General features: G+C 38.0%; 1 protein-coding gene across 2 annotated transcripts in view; it reads left to right on the plus strand.

The window, feature by feature from the left end:
* The window catches only part of LOC128993973 (influenza virus NS1A-binding protein homolog), a 58651-nt gene that overhangs the window by 36528 nt on the left and 9089 nt on the right, over nt 1–13034 (plus strand). The window contains exons 3-10 of one of the 2 annotated variants that reach the window (XM_054418121.1): nt 2173–2345; nt 5460–5644; nt 6052–6250; nt 9872–10048; nt 10612–10749; nt 11119–11239; nt 11488–11697; nt 12014–12259. In XM_054418121.1, the coding sequence (XP_054274096.1) occupies nt 2173–2345; nt 5460–5644; nt 6052–6250; nt 9872–10048; nt 10612–10749; nt 11119–11239; nt 11488–11697; nt 12014–12259 (1449 nt within the window). Of the gene's footprint in view, nt 1–2172; nt 2346–2603; nt 2687–5459; nt 5645–6051; nt 6251–9871; nt 10049–10611; nt 10750–11118; nt 11240–11487; nt 11698–12013; nt 12260–13034 lie in introns of those variants that run through there. The other variant, XM_054418120.1, reaches the window with a different exon arrangement.

Here is a 13034-nt window from a genome sequence, read left to right on the forward strand (position 1 = left end):
CAAAACTCAAACTCGAAAATGTTGACGAAAACAATACTTTCTCCATATACTATGGTATAGGGGGAGAAAGTAAAAACATGACACTAAGGTCTTTTAAATCGGTTCGCAATTGGGGCTACAATCAGTAAGAACTAGTAAACCCTTGCATTTGCGTGCGCCAGACAGGTAGCCTTAAATGATCACAACTTGCTCATTATAACAAAGAGTTTATTACTCAACACAATAGATGATTCTAACAATGTTTATTAAGTCTTGAATAAGTGTAATAGTGAGCCAATTCTATTGTAAGACTAGTAAAAATTTATTATTTTAAAATGATTAAATTTGTCATGCGGTTCTTTAGTACTTAAACTTTTCAGAACAACTATAGCCACAGCATTTCACACTTTATATGCACTTTACGTAATGCAACAAGTGTTGATTATTATCTATAGGACTACATGACAGATTAGACCTTGTACATGTAATGATATAGTGCTATAGCCTACAATAGTATTGTGAGCAGACACAAGTATTATATCCCACACTAGAGGTGTTCTTGGTAGACAATTTGAGCTTCCTGTTTCAGCTTTTCAAACTCATTTGAAGATCTTCCCAACATGAGTTGAATTCTTGTATTTGATAGTGAAACAGATTTATTCTTTACAATTCTGGATATAAAAGTTACTGAGAATCTAAAATTATTATGATAATTTAATTTCCATGTACAAATAACAGTTATAATTTTAAACTTAATCAGTTTTACACAAAGAAATTGGTTTAAGCATCTTTTTTTATTTACGGTACAGCATTTTATCTGTTAATTTGTTCATATTTTTTTGTTTTTAGTAGTGTTAGTTAAATTAGTTGTGTTAATCATTTTTAGTAGATATTTATTGCTGTAGGAATTTTTTTTTACAGTTGGTAAAAAAAATATTGATTAGACCTATAGGTTATTTTACCAAGAATGATTTAGGCCTACTATTGGACATATTTGATATTATATTTTAAATTTGTTTGTATGCATTCCTATACAAATGCATACAAGTTGCGTATGCAGCTGTTTTGATAGATAGCTGGGCTTGGGCTGGTCTATTTGCAAACTTTGCCTTTGATGCCCTGGCCAATCGATTTCTGTTTGTACGAGTATGTTTATGTGGTTTTGTTATTTACAAAGAATGTTTGAAATCTAAACTTAAACTGTTGGTGGTTAGGATCGCTGTGCAGCATTTATATTTACGTTGTTTGTAAACTAAATTCCTAAAGACGTTTAAATGTTGTTTATTGGAAAGCATTGGTGTTTTTTAAGTCTTTGGTTTTCTGCACATGAAATATTCATCCTGTGAATTAATTTTTTGTTATTGAACCCTTAGCTAGCACATCTCAACAAGTTAAACACACTAAACAAGAAAAACCTTAAGCTGAATGAAGATGAAGAAACATCTACTCTAAGGAAGAGTAGTAATCGTTAATAATGAAAATAAATGAGTCCGATTAGTTGGCAGAAACATGAAACGTAAACCCAGGAGTCTGTGTAGCCAAAACAAGTCCACTAAAACATTCAACCTGTCAGTTAGCCCAAAGTTTAGTAGAGGCGTATTCATGAAAGAGCTAGAAATAGATTGAAGTTGAACGACCAGATAGCTGTTTGACATTTTTCCAATGGTTCAAGTTTGAAAATCTTGAATTTAAAACTTAATTGGACTTTTTATTGGGCTATAAAGTAGTTCTGATATTGGATGCATTGTTTTAAACGTATGAACTTGTAATAGCAGTAGTGTAGTGGGCCGAGAACATGTAGGTGCTTCTCACTCTGGTTTTTTCAAAGAATCCATAGGTCTATGTTGGTAAGCGACCCTTATTTTTCACGACCTTCATAAGGGTTCCAACACTGGGAAATTTACGACCACTTTAGTAATAAGGAAATACAGTAGGTACAAAATATAATGAAAAAGATTACTTGCTGCACATACTGTTATTTGATAAAGATATATTTGTACATTAAATCAACATTTTTTTACAGTTAAGAAGTAAGATTTTCCTTCTTGCAAAAATGATGTATTTTTTTTAAATAAGCCTGATCGCCAGAAGATTATGTTTGTTTACTGAGCAAATCTGTGAGTTCCCTGTAATTCTGTCCTCGTGGATTCCCAATTATAAATTTCTTAGTTTCAACCGGTTGTTTTGTTTCAGCCGACCTGGAGGTGACGGGGACCGGTGAGGAGATGACGGAGCAAAGTAACGGAGGTGACGCTTCCCCCACGGGCAATGAGCTACTGTTCATGGACGATAAAATGCCCGTCCGCACCCTCCACTCTCTCAACATGATGCGCAAGAACCGCACCTTCTGCGACGTCATACTGCATGTGAGTCGCTTTTTGGATTGATTCGATTTTGATTTTTGATAATCGGGGTTTTTATATAATTTACATTGGAAGGAACTCTTGATGTTGGCAATGACAAATGGTGATTTTAAAGTTTAGTCATTGACTTAAGTGCACTCTGTTTTCAAACCCACACAAAACAAGAGTAACTGTTAATAACTGGAAAACGTAACATAACCTCCAAAAATTGGGAAGTTGCTCGAATATGATTTGAAAATCAATTCATTGCTAATTTGTTCATGGACGATAAAATGCCCGTCCGCACCCTCCACTCTCTCAACATGATGCGCAAGAACCGCACCTTCTGCGACGTCATACTGCATGTGAGTCGCTTTTTGGATTGATTCGATTTTGATTTTTGATAATCGGGGTTTTTATATAATTTACATTGGAAGGAACTCTTGATGTTGGCAATGACCAATGGTGATTTTAAAGTTTAGTCATTGACTTAAGTGCACTCTGTTTTCAAAACCACACAAAACAAGAGTAACTGTTAATAACTGGAAAACGTAACATAACCTCCAAAAATTGGGAAGTTGCTCGAATATGATTTGAAAATCAATTCATTGCTAATTTCTTATCTGTAAAAACCCAAGAGGTTGCGTTTTTACTAGTAAATGAAAATTCCCTTATTTAAAACGATAAATTTAGCAGAACACTTAACCTTATCTTTGAGATTCGCTCTTAGGATTGCCACAATTAAGATAACCTACCATTACGTTTAACATTGAATTACTTAAATACGATAATGTTTTGTTACATGCATTGTACTTTTTGGACTAAAAATTACACAACTTCTTTTAAATGTCACTTTAATTGATAGGAATAATGAAGTTTTGCCATACCTACTCACATTATTTTGTTGCGTAATACATACTTGTATATCTGTTCATTTTTTGTTTTAGAATATTGTTCCCGCACATCAGATAGACTGTAGGTATAAATTACATAGTGTCAGAGTATAAATGCTTAAACCATGTAAAAAAATCACAAAAGATAAATTGCATACAAAACTCGTTACATTTGGGCCTTTATACGATTTATTTTTGTTGTTTCACCAAGGACTGCATTAGTATGTTTTTGCATTTTTCAAATCAATTCAGCTTGGAAACCTGAAATCTTTTCTCAACGTTTCAAAATATTTCAATTTGCTTTAAATTGAGCCATTAAAATTCTAGCGTACGTCTGTTGTTTATCTTCTGTCAGGTAATTGCAGTAAAGTAAACCATTTGTGTTCTGTACTGCATTTGAAATGTCATTTATGCTTTTAGAAGTGATAATTTGAAGTTGATAACGGGCCTCAAATACTTACTATGTATAAATATTAATTTTTTAGTAACTCCTCTGAAAACCAAATTAATCCAAAGATTAATTGAAAAGAATATCCTAAGTATGAATAACAGAAGATGTACGGTAAAAGATTTGTATTGTGGTTTGGTACATTGGTATCCGCATCAAAAGTCAACATGATTAATTTTTTTCTGAGATCTAGTAAGAAACCCGCAAGAGCACAATGTCCCCCTAAATCTGTCAATAAACAGGAAACTGCAGACAAAGAGGAAACACTGAAAAGATTTTTAAAACTACAGTTTGTATGAATATTGCAACAAAAGATATATTGGCTATTTGTATCATTTGGTACCTACTTATCTGGATCTTGAAAAAAAAACCAAAATGATTTATTTGTTGTCAAAGTTAAGTCGATTACAGATACAAGAGGACAATGTACTGTAAATCTGCCAATAGAAACTGTATAAAACGGTAAACAAACTTTGAAAAAATGTTCTAAACATGAATGACAGAAGATGTATTGGTAACAAATTTTTATATTATGGTACATTAATGGTAAATTAAACTACAGTTTATATGAATAGGCATCTAAAGATACATTATTGTAACCTATTTGTATCATTACCTTCATATCCGGATCTTAAACAAAAGTCGATATGATTTATTTGTTGTCAGATGTAGGTCATACAGTGTTGGCAACCCACAAGAGTACGATTTCCCCGTAAATCAGTCAATAGGGAAACTGTAGAGGAAACAATCTGCCCACCTGTTGAGAATGTTTGCAAGTTGCATGACCTTGGCCTACTGAGGCAGTTCTTGGTGCCAACTTGTCTCTCGGCCAATCCAGATAGTGAGAATCTGTTGGTGTAATTGCTACAATTAGCCGGCCGTTCTATTGACTGGCCGAGTTGTCGCCCCTTGTGCGTCAGAACTCGAGCGAATTGTTCAAAGTACGGTCTGACGAGTGGCGGTATCTTTGGTGACCCTTTTGGCACTGCACACTTCATTAGGCTTGATGGGTATTGAAAACTGTATGGCACGCCAACAATACTCTTTGGCACGGGTAGTTGAATGGATGGTGGTGTTTGAGATAGGTTTGAAAATATTGAGGATACTGAAAAGTTAAATATCGAGGTATGGTGGGATTCACTTCAAAAATGTATTTGAATAATTTATATTTTTCAAGGATATAAAGAGGCAATAAAAAGAAAATTCCAAGGGTTAATCGATGGGTACAAATATGTCTGTAACTAATGGGTACCTTTTGCAAAGGGTTTGAGGAAGGCTAGCTTACTGAAGAAGGAGTCCTGGTGCTTATAGACACACAATAAAAGGTCACAAAAGATGATTCTGATATTCCATCCTAATATTGGACTTATTCTCAATGTAGTTAAAAGAGAAAATGCCCGTTAAGGATCAAAAATAGGGTCATCGTCAGTGTTGTCAACTGTGAACGCCACAGAAAAAAATGTGTAGTCTCAGATTTTATTAATTAGGAGCATTGTGTGTAACACACAATCCTTGAAAGGGAGTTTTATTTCTTCACACTATTTAACTAAATAGAACGTGTTTTGACAAATATCCTACTGAGTTTAATTAAATATTTCCTCCTAGAAGAAAGATGGTCACCAATTTAATCCTAAGAAAAATAAATTGGATCTTGATACTGGACCTAGCTGTCAGCTGATGTGATTTGTTGTGTACTAGGTTGGCAACAGTTAGTTGTACGGCCACCGCGCTGTGCTAGCTTCCGCCAGTCCTCATCTTCTGGTTCCATTCTCAGCTGATGTGATTTGTTGTGTACAGGTTGGCAACAGTGAGTTGCACGGCCACCGCGCTGTGCTAGCCTCCGCCAGTCCTCATCTTCTGGAGCTGTTCTCAGCTGATGATGAGACCAAGGGTGTCCGAGAGAATATCGTCACTTACCACCTCAACGGCGGCTTTGACAAACTGGCTTTGGAGAAACTCATTGACTACGCATACACTGCTAGGTAAGGTTAAATTAAAACTTTAGAATTCCAGTTTTTTTTCTTAAGACATAGCCATTGACTATTGAATACTGAACATGTATTAATAGTCAAAGATATTGCTCTCCAATAACCTCCTTCAAACACTATCTAAGTTTTTTCATATTTTTGTTTTGATACTTTCCTAACAAAATAAAAATTTTCAGAACCACAAGATATGTCACACATTGAGTAGCAATAGCAGTAGCTTTGAAAGGTCTCCCAAATATCTCCAAAAACCCTTGAGCTGGTTCTTTAGACATCCTTATTTGGGGTTTTAAATAAGTTAAAAGGTTGTACAAACAATCATATTCTAACATCAATGCTTGTTATTAGAATGTTATATCAACCATGAATCGGAATCACAAGATGATTAATTTGATGTTATGCAGGTTGGAGGTGCGGTCACACCAAGTCAAGTCAGTGTTCCAGACAGCCACTAAGCTGAAGATGGACAGAGTAGCCAAGGAGTGCGCTCGCCACCTCATACAACACATGGACGCGGAGAGCTGCATAGAGATACGCTCACTGCCGGGCATCGCTCGGAACAAGACCTTCGTGGCTCAGGTGGACAGCTACATTGCTCAGCAGGTCAGTTCTCAGTGCACAACATGGTGTAAAAGGCTTAAATATTAGGATTTAGAGATTTGTGATAAGATCACATACTACCCTGGATGGGAAAGAGTCCACTATGGCACAAGAAACATAACCACTTTACACTATACGCACAAATTTGAATATTTTATTATCACTTTGTACACTTTCTAACAAGAAAGGTTTGAGTTTGGAGAAAGTGATGTCTTCAAGTTCATTGAGAACAATATGAAATGGGGTTCATCTTTCTCCCTAACTTTAACCTTTCTTGATTGAAATGCTGTAGGGACAGTAAAATATTCAAATTGTTGTGTATAGAGTAAAGTTTTTGTGTTGCCTGTGCCAATGTGGACTTTCTCATCCTAGTAAGTGGGCTATCAAAACAATCCTAGGCTTGAACAGCCTCACAAGTGCTAACTTTGAAATACCAGATTCAGAATCGAGCACTGCGATAAGCTAAAAAGTGTATATTATTGTTGGTTTTTTAAATGAAAAAGTATTCTTGATGATTGTATGAAACAGATCCAATCTTCACAGTTGCAGTATCGTTAAAAATCTTTACCTTTTTTTCTTGGATATAAAATTTACAGTAAGTTAACAATTAATAACTCCCAATTATTAATTGTTCATCTTCTAACTATTATAATATGGTGATAACTTTCCTTTTTTGTATGCTCATTAAGTAAGTGACTGTTGATTAACCCCATTAATTGGCAAATTAACTAAGATTTCTCAATCATATTATATTACCATTTCAACTTTGTTCCCTTTTTTGATTAAAATGTATATAAAGATAGTTGTTGCATAATTTTGTGTATTAAATTCATCAAATTACTGAAGTAGACACCCTGTGTCTATTTTCTACAGCCTATGGAACATCTGTAGCCATTGTTTTTTGCAAATGGAACATCAGCTGACTTATGCTACTCACAAAGTGAGCTGCAGTTTAAATTTCCATTTTCTCACTTGGTTTTTCGTACCATGATAGTTGATATGATAAAAAAGGTGCCATAATTTGTGACGTAATTTTCCTGACTGACGACACGTGGGAAATTACGCCACCGATACGATAAACGAGATCCTAGGAATCGCCCAAGTCTGGTCGCGGGGATTTTCCCAGGATTCGATAGTGATTTGGATAGCCTAAGTTTGATAGCCCTGGTTATCAGAGCTCGAGACGTATGTTGCGGGTTACCAAACACTAGGGATGGACGGGATTGAATTTTTAGTTCGGGACGGGACGGGACGGGATTTTTATTTCCTTCCCGATTTTTGGGACGGGACGGGACGGGATTTTTTTCTGTGCATAAAGAGAAAGTACTGTATTGCAGTTACCAAAAAAAGACAAACGAAATCAATTTTTACCATTTGTGGCACTGATCTATAAAAACCAAAAAATGGGTAACAATTTACAGGTACCTATAGTAACTTGTGACTCGCGGGTCACGGGGTGATCGTCTGTATGACTCACGGTCACGGCGAGATCGTCGTCATGACTCGCGATCACGGCGCAATCGTCGGTATGACTCGCGGTCACAACGCGATCGTCGTCATGACTCGCGGTCACGGCGCGATCGTCGGTAGGACTACGCGGTCACGGCGCGATCGTCGGTATGACTCCGCAGTCACGGGGTTATCGTCGGTATGACTCGCGGTCACGGCATGATTGTCGGTATGACTCGCGAACACGGCTCGATCGTCAGCATGACTCCGCGGTCACGGCGCGATCGTCGCCATGACTCGCGGTCACGGCATGATCGTCGGTATGACTTGCGGTCACGGCGCGATCGTCGGTATGACTCGCGATCACGGCGCGATCGTCGGTAGGACTCCGCGGTCACGGCGCGATCGTCGGTATGACTTCGTCTCCTGCGTTCGCCTATCGCTCGCAATAACGGCGTTATCGGCACTCGCGAAGCGGAAAAATCGCTGACGATCGGACCAAATCCCGTCCCGAAAAATTCCCGAGTCAAATGTAATCCCGTCCCGATAATCGGGAATATTTTTTTCCCGAAAAATTCCCGAAATTTCGGGACCTGTCCATCCCTACCAAACACCACACTTGAAATCACCATCTAGTCTGGGGCTTGTGGGGAAATTAATAATATTAACTTGACTCTGTGGGCAAATATCTATGTGACACTCTACTAGCTAACTTAACGAGACAACTAGTAAGCTAAGTAGTCACCCCGCTGACCTCCGGAGTTAAGACGTTAACCTGTAACAAACAAGGTTAGTACAAGATAGGCCTAGCCTAGCCTAATTCCCACAGAGTCCAATTTTATTCAACAATAAAAAACAAGTTGGCTTAAGTTGTCCAAGTGAGAAACAAAACGAGAAAACTGAAACTAAAAAAAAATGAACTGCTCCTTGAGCTGAAAACAAAAAACTAAAACTTTAACTTTCTCACGTGTTTAACTTGAACCAACTTCGACAAACTTTGGGACGTTTGGGGATCTTTAAAAAGGGTTTTAAGAATTAAAAAGGAAAGTCCCAAGACGGATTAAGAAACGTTAATTAAAAAGCTATGTCACCAACTGCAGTACTTTACTCAAATTGTTGGTTAAGGCGTATGACTAGGTCTGCGAATCAGGCCTAGCCTGCAAACTTTCAGCAAAGTTTTGTCGAAACAGAACTGGTGGAGAAATAGAAAACCTAAGTTGTTTATTGCACAACTTACCTACGACAAAAAATATTCCTCTAACGATTTTGCGTGCACACGATGTACAAATATTTAACTTTAAAAACTTATAGCGAATTTACGAAGCACAGCCAAATCACTTCACTTCAAAACAAAGACGAACGAGCGAATCTCTCTCAGCCGGGAATCCAAAAAACAATCCTTATTCTTCTCTCGTTCACCTTCGTCCCAGATTCGAGACGAAGGCTAACTCGCCCGTTGATTGGCTAGCAGAACTAAAGCTAGCTGAGACCCGTGTCGGCGAAGGCAGGCGCATGACAGCTTTCACAAGCTTTATAGCCACCTCACTCAAAAGGTGGCTCAGCTGCTCTTATTTTCTGCCGTAGCCCGCCCTCAGACGCAGTGGAACAACCAAACTGACACCAATGTCGTCTGCGATCTTGGAATTTGAGGTTAGGTACGATGTCAGTTTAGTGTCACAACTATGCTTCTCCAACAGCCAACACTTGGCTGTTTAATTATCGTGTTTTAACCATTATTTTACCCCCCTACACATTTGGCCCGTTACAAATTTGCAATATGTTGGCCTTTAATTTTGGATTGGTTAAAAAGCTGGTGTGTAAGACAGAATACAGTAATCCAACTGTCAACAGAACAATGTTGGCTCAATTCAACTGAGTTTAATTTTGAAACTTTGGTCGGAGGGACAACGTCTCATCGTCTCCCTTGATCACGGAAAGTTTATGATTGTCACACACAATTGTGGAAAAAACATGAATTTTATACTGTGCAATTTTGGCAGATGTGTTACATAACAATCTTAAAGTTTGGCTCAAGTCAATTTTCTGACTTGGCTTTCAAGATCTGAGCTTAGGCTAGGCTCAGCTCTGCTTGAAAATGGAGCCCTTGTACAACTCTAATTTTATCTATTGTAAATTTAATTAACTGTAAAACAACCCTGTGTATTTGCCTGACAGTTTGAGGAAGTGAGCCAGACATCAGTGCTGCTAGCGCTACCTTGCGTCCGAGTGGAAGTGTTGAACCAGACCAGACAAGAAATGAGTCTCGTCACTTGTGAGTCTCTGTGTCACCTCGTCTTGGACTGGGTCAAGCGTTCTCATGACGATGAAAACGTCAACACTCTAACAGAGAAGGTATTCATATTCATCATCTTTATTGGATGCACTATATGTAACCAATAGTTTGCATTGCGAATGAGCTTTCAGTATGCCTTATAACTCCAAAACAAATTAACTATGCTCCTTTTAAAGAAAGTATAAAATGTCTTAATGGTTATTGAATACACACAAGTAAATTACTTTTTTGAATGCAAGCTCAATATGGCAGCATTTTTGTCTTCTAGTATCAGCCTCTTTGTTCCACAGACTGTCTTTTATACTGATTCTAACTCTGCTTGAGAGCATTATGATAAGTGATTATACTGACACTTTATTATTGTTAGAGCTTGTTCAGTCAAACTAGTACTAAACCTAAAAAATGTAGTAAATCTTCAGGTAGCAAACACAGCAAATATTTGGAATACTTTGCTTATGAAGTAACCATTCAAGGGGTGAAGAATGTGTATAACAATACTGTATTAGGTCTATGAAAATGCTGTTAGTGATAGTAAAATATTTGTATGTGTTTTGTATTTTGTTAGTATTGTAAGAGTATCGTCCTATTGGTCAATGTCTAATCGGTCCATCTCTATTGACAGACCCATCTGCTCTACCTTGCCTTGGACAACACATTGCAGGACTGCTCTGAGCTCCCCTCTGGTGATGTGTCTGACACTGAGATTGTCCAGGACTACAAGAAGATGTCCAAGAAGACCAACGTCAACCCAGCTACAAAGGTAATACATTCATCTAAATGTTTCAGGGGTCTCCGACCTACGGCCCGTAGAAAGCCAGCAAACACTGATGGTCTTCTCCCACAACTGTGTAAACAACTGTGTTCTGGCAATACCGTTACCATATCCCGTGATCGTGGCAACACTTGTGAGCGTATCTTGCAGTCTCAGTGGTACTGTGAACGTTTACCGTGAAGTAACACTCTTCACCAGAGATTGTGATTTCCTTTTGACATCAAAAGAGAACCAATGGAACATCATGAATGGAGGCTCGGCCATAGGATATTGATGGATATCTTTGGTGTGATTATAGTTTTATAGTTGAAAATAATAACTACATTTGCATGTATAAAACATTGATTTACTTTTCAGAATCGCAGGAAGGGCCAGATCCAGCCGGCCAAGCCACGAGTGTTGCTTTACAACAGAACTGACACTTTGGATACTGACATTGAAAAGGAGTTCACCCTGATTGCTTCCAAGAAAGTTGCAGGTAAGTTAAGGAACCATGCAGTCAAGTTTTAGGTGTTATGGTCAGAGTCCAATCACGTTGAGTTTTAAAAGTAAATTGAGGCCTTGAGAGGATAACAAAGTCACTTTACAGTAAATAAAACCTTTTCCCATTGGTTGAGCATCAAAGGAAATTTGCTGTATTATTTTTTTATTTTTTATTTTAGCTTGATTTATGACACAATGTTTGACACAAAAATATATTTTTACATTTATGATTGATTGTTGTAGAACATTCGTTTCTGGCTCTGGTGAGTGTTGGCAACAAGTTGGCGACCCTGTCAGTGATGCTGAGACTGAACCAGCCGTCATCACCCTCTCCCCTACCTGACACACAGACCCCTGTGGAGAAGCCTGACTTGTACTGTGGTCTGGCCAACATGGTCAGTGTCAAGTGTGGTGCTGGCTGTGCCAACCTCAACAACAACCTGCTTGTCTGTGGTCAGTAAAACCAATAAGATATACATCCAATCTATATAAGGGTCAACAGTTAGCCCAAGGTTTGATTTGGGGCGGGGATAATTTGTGGGTCAAGTCAAGCTTTTATGTTGGTGATGGCCAGAATCAGTCAGACAAATTAAAACTTTAACTTGGTACATTCAATTTCATTCTTAAACTGGCTACAGCCTTATCACTTGTGACCTCTGCTACTTTTCATAGTGATGGTTATTTTGCATATGAAAATACCACTGTTTTAATTTATCTCATAGTATAGATAGTCTAAGATGGAACCAGGCTAAAGTTGCACTGTTCACAGGAGGGTACGACCGCGCTGAGTGCCTTCGTAGCGTGGAGTTGTACGACCCTGAGCATAACACGTGGGGTGTGCTGGCTCCGATGCGTGAGGCCCGCGGCCGCTTCAACATCGCTGTCGTAGGAGACAAGGTATATGCAGTGGGCGGATGTAACGGCACCACGGAGTTGGCAACAGTGGAGTGCTACGACCCCCAGTTGGGCAAGTGGACTCGCGTCACTTCTCTGTCTCTCGCTCGCTCCAACACAGGTCAGTTACTGTCTTTCTCACTCTACATGTTGGGTCTCGTAGGGATGGTGAGTCGCTGCATCTGCTGCTACTGGTGTTGTTGCTCTTTTATTTCGGTTAATTATTTGCATCGTAGGTTAAATCATTTGAAAGAAATGTGTGGAGGTTAAGTTATATTTTCAACTATAATTTTTTAAAGGCTGTGTTTATTTACTGAGTTTCCAGCACAGAAATGAGTCCTAACCTAACCCAGAACTCTCTCTGAGCCAATAAAATGTTGCGTTTTGAATCTGCTAGTGTCTAAATCAGATTTTTTTTTTACTCTACATTTCACTTGTATAAATGATCAGCTGATAGCAACGGTGTTGTCACTAGCAACGGTGTTGTCACATCAGTGACAGCAAGGCTCTCTAGATTCTGGTATAGACAGTAGCAGATTCAAACAACATTTTTCTTATGGTTCAGTGAGAGTTATGGGTTAGGTCTTTACTTACTTAAAAGCAGCGTTAGATGGGTTACATTTATGATTCAGTGAAATAAATCTGTGGTAGGTAGGAGGTAGGATTATCAATAGGCAAAGGACTGGATACTAGTCCCCTCTTCAGTTGTTTATTGAATCAACACCAGAAGGCAAGACTCCTATTTTAAATTATTGTGTTTTAGATGCAGTTATTTTAATTATATTTTTATTTTGGGTTTACAGTATTTGATACTCTGATATTCCTACTAATAATGCTACTAAACTGTAATCGTAATCCTTTAAAACTTATAAACAATAAACAAAAGACGGTTTTTT

The sequence above is a fragment of the Macrosteles quadrilineatus genome, unplaced genomic scaffold, assembly GCF_028750875.1.
Source record: "Macrosteles quadrilineatus isolate MER2022 unplaced genomic scaffold, UCM_ALF_1.0 Scaffold_5__1_contigs__length_97177068, whole genome shotgun sequence".
NCBI classification, from domain to species: Eukaryota; Metazoa; Arthropoda; class Insecta; order Hemiptera; family Cicadellidae; genus Macrosteles; species Macrosteles quadrilineatus.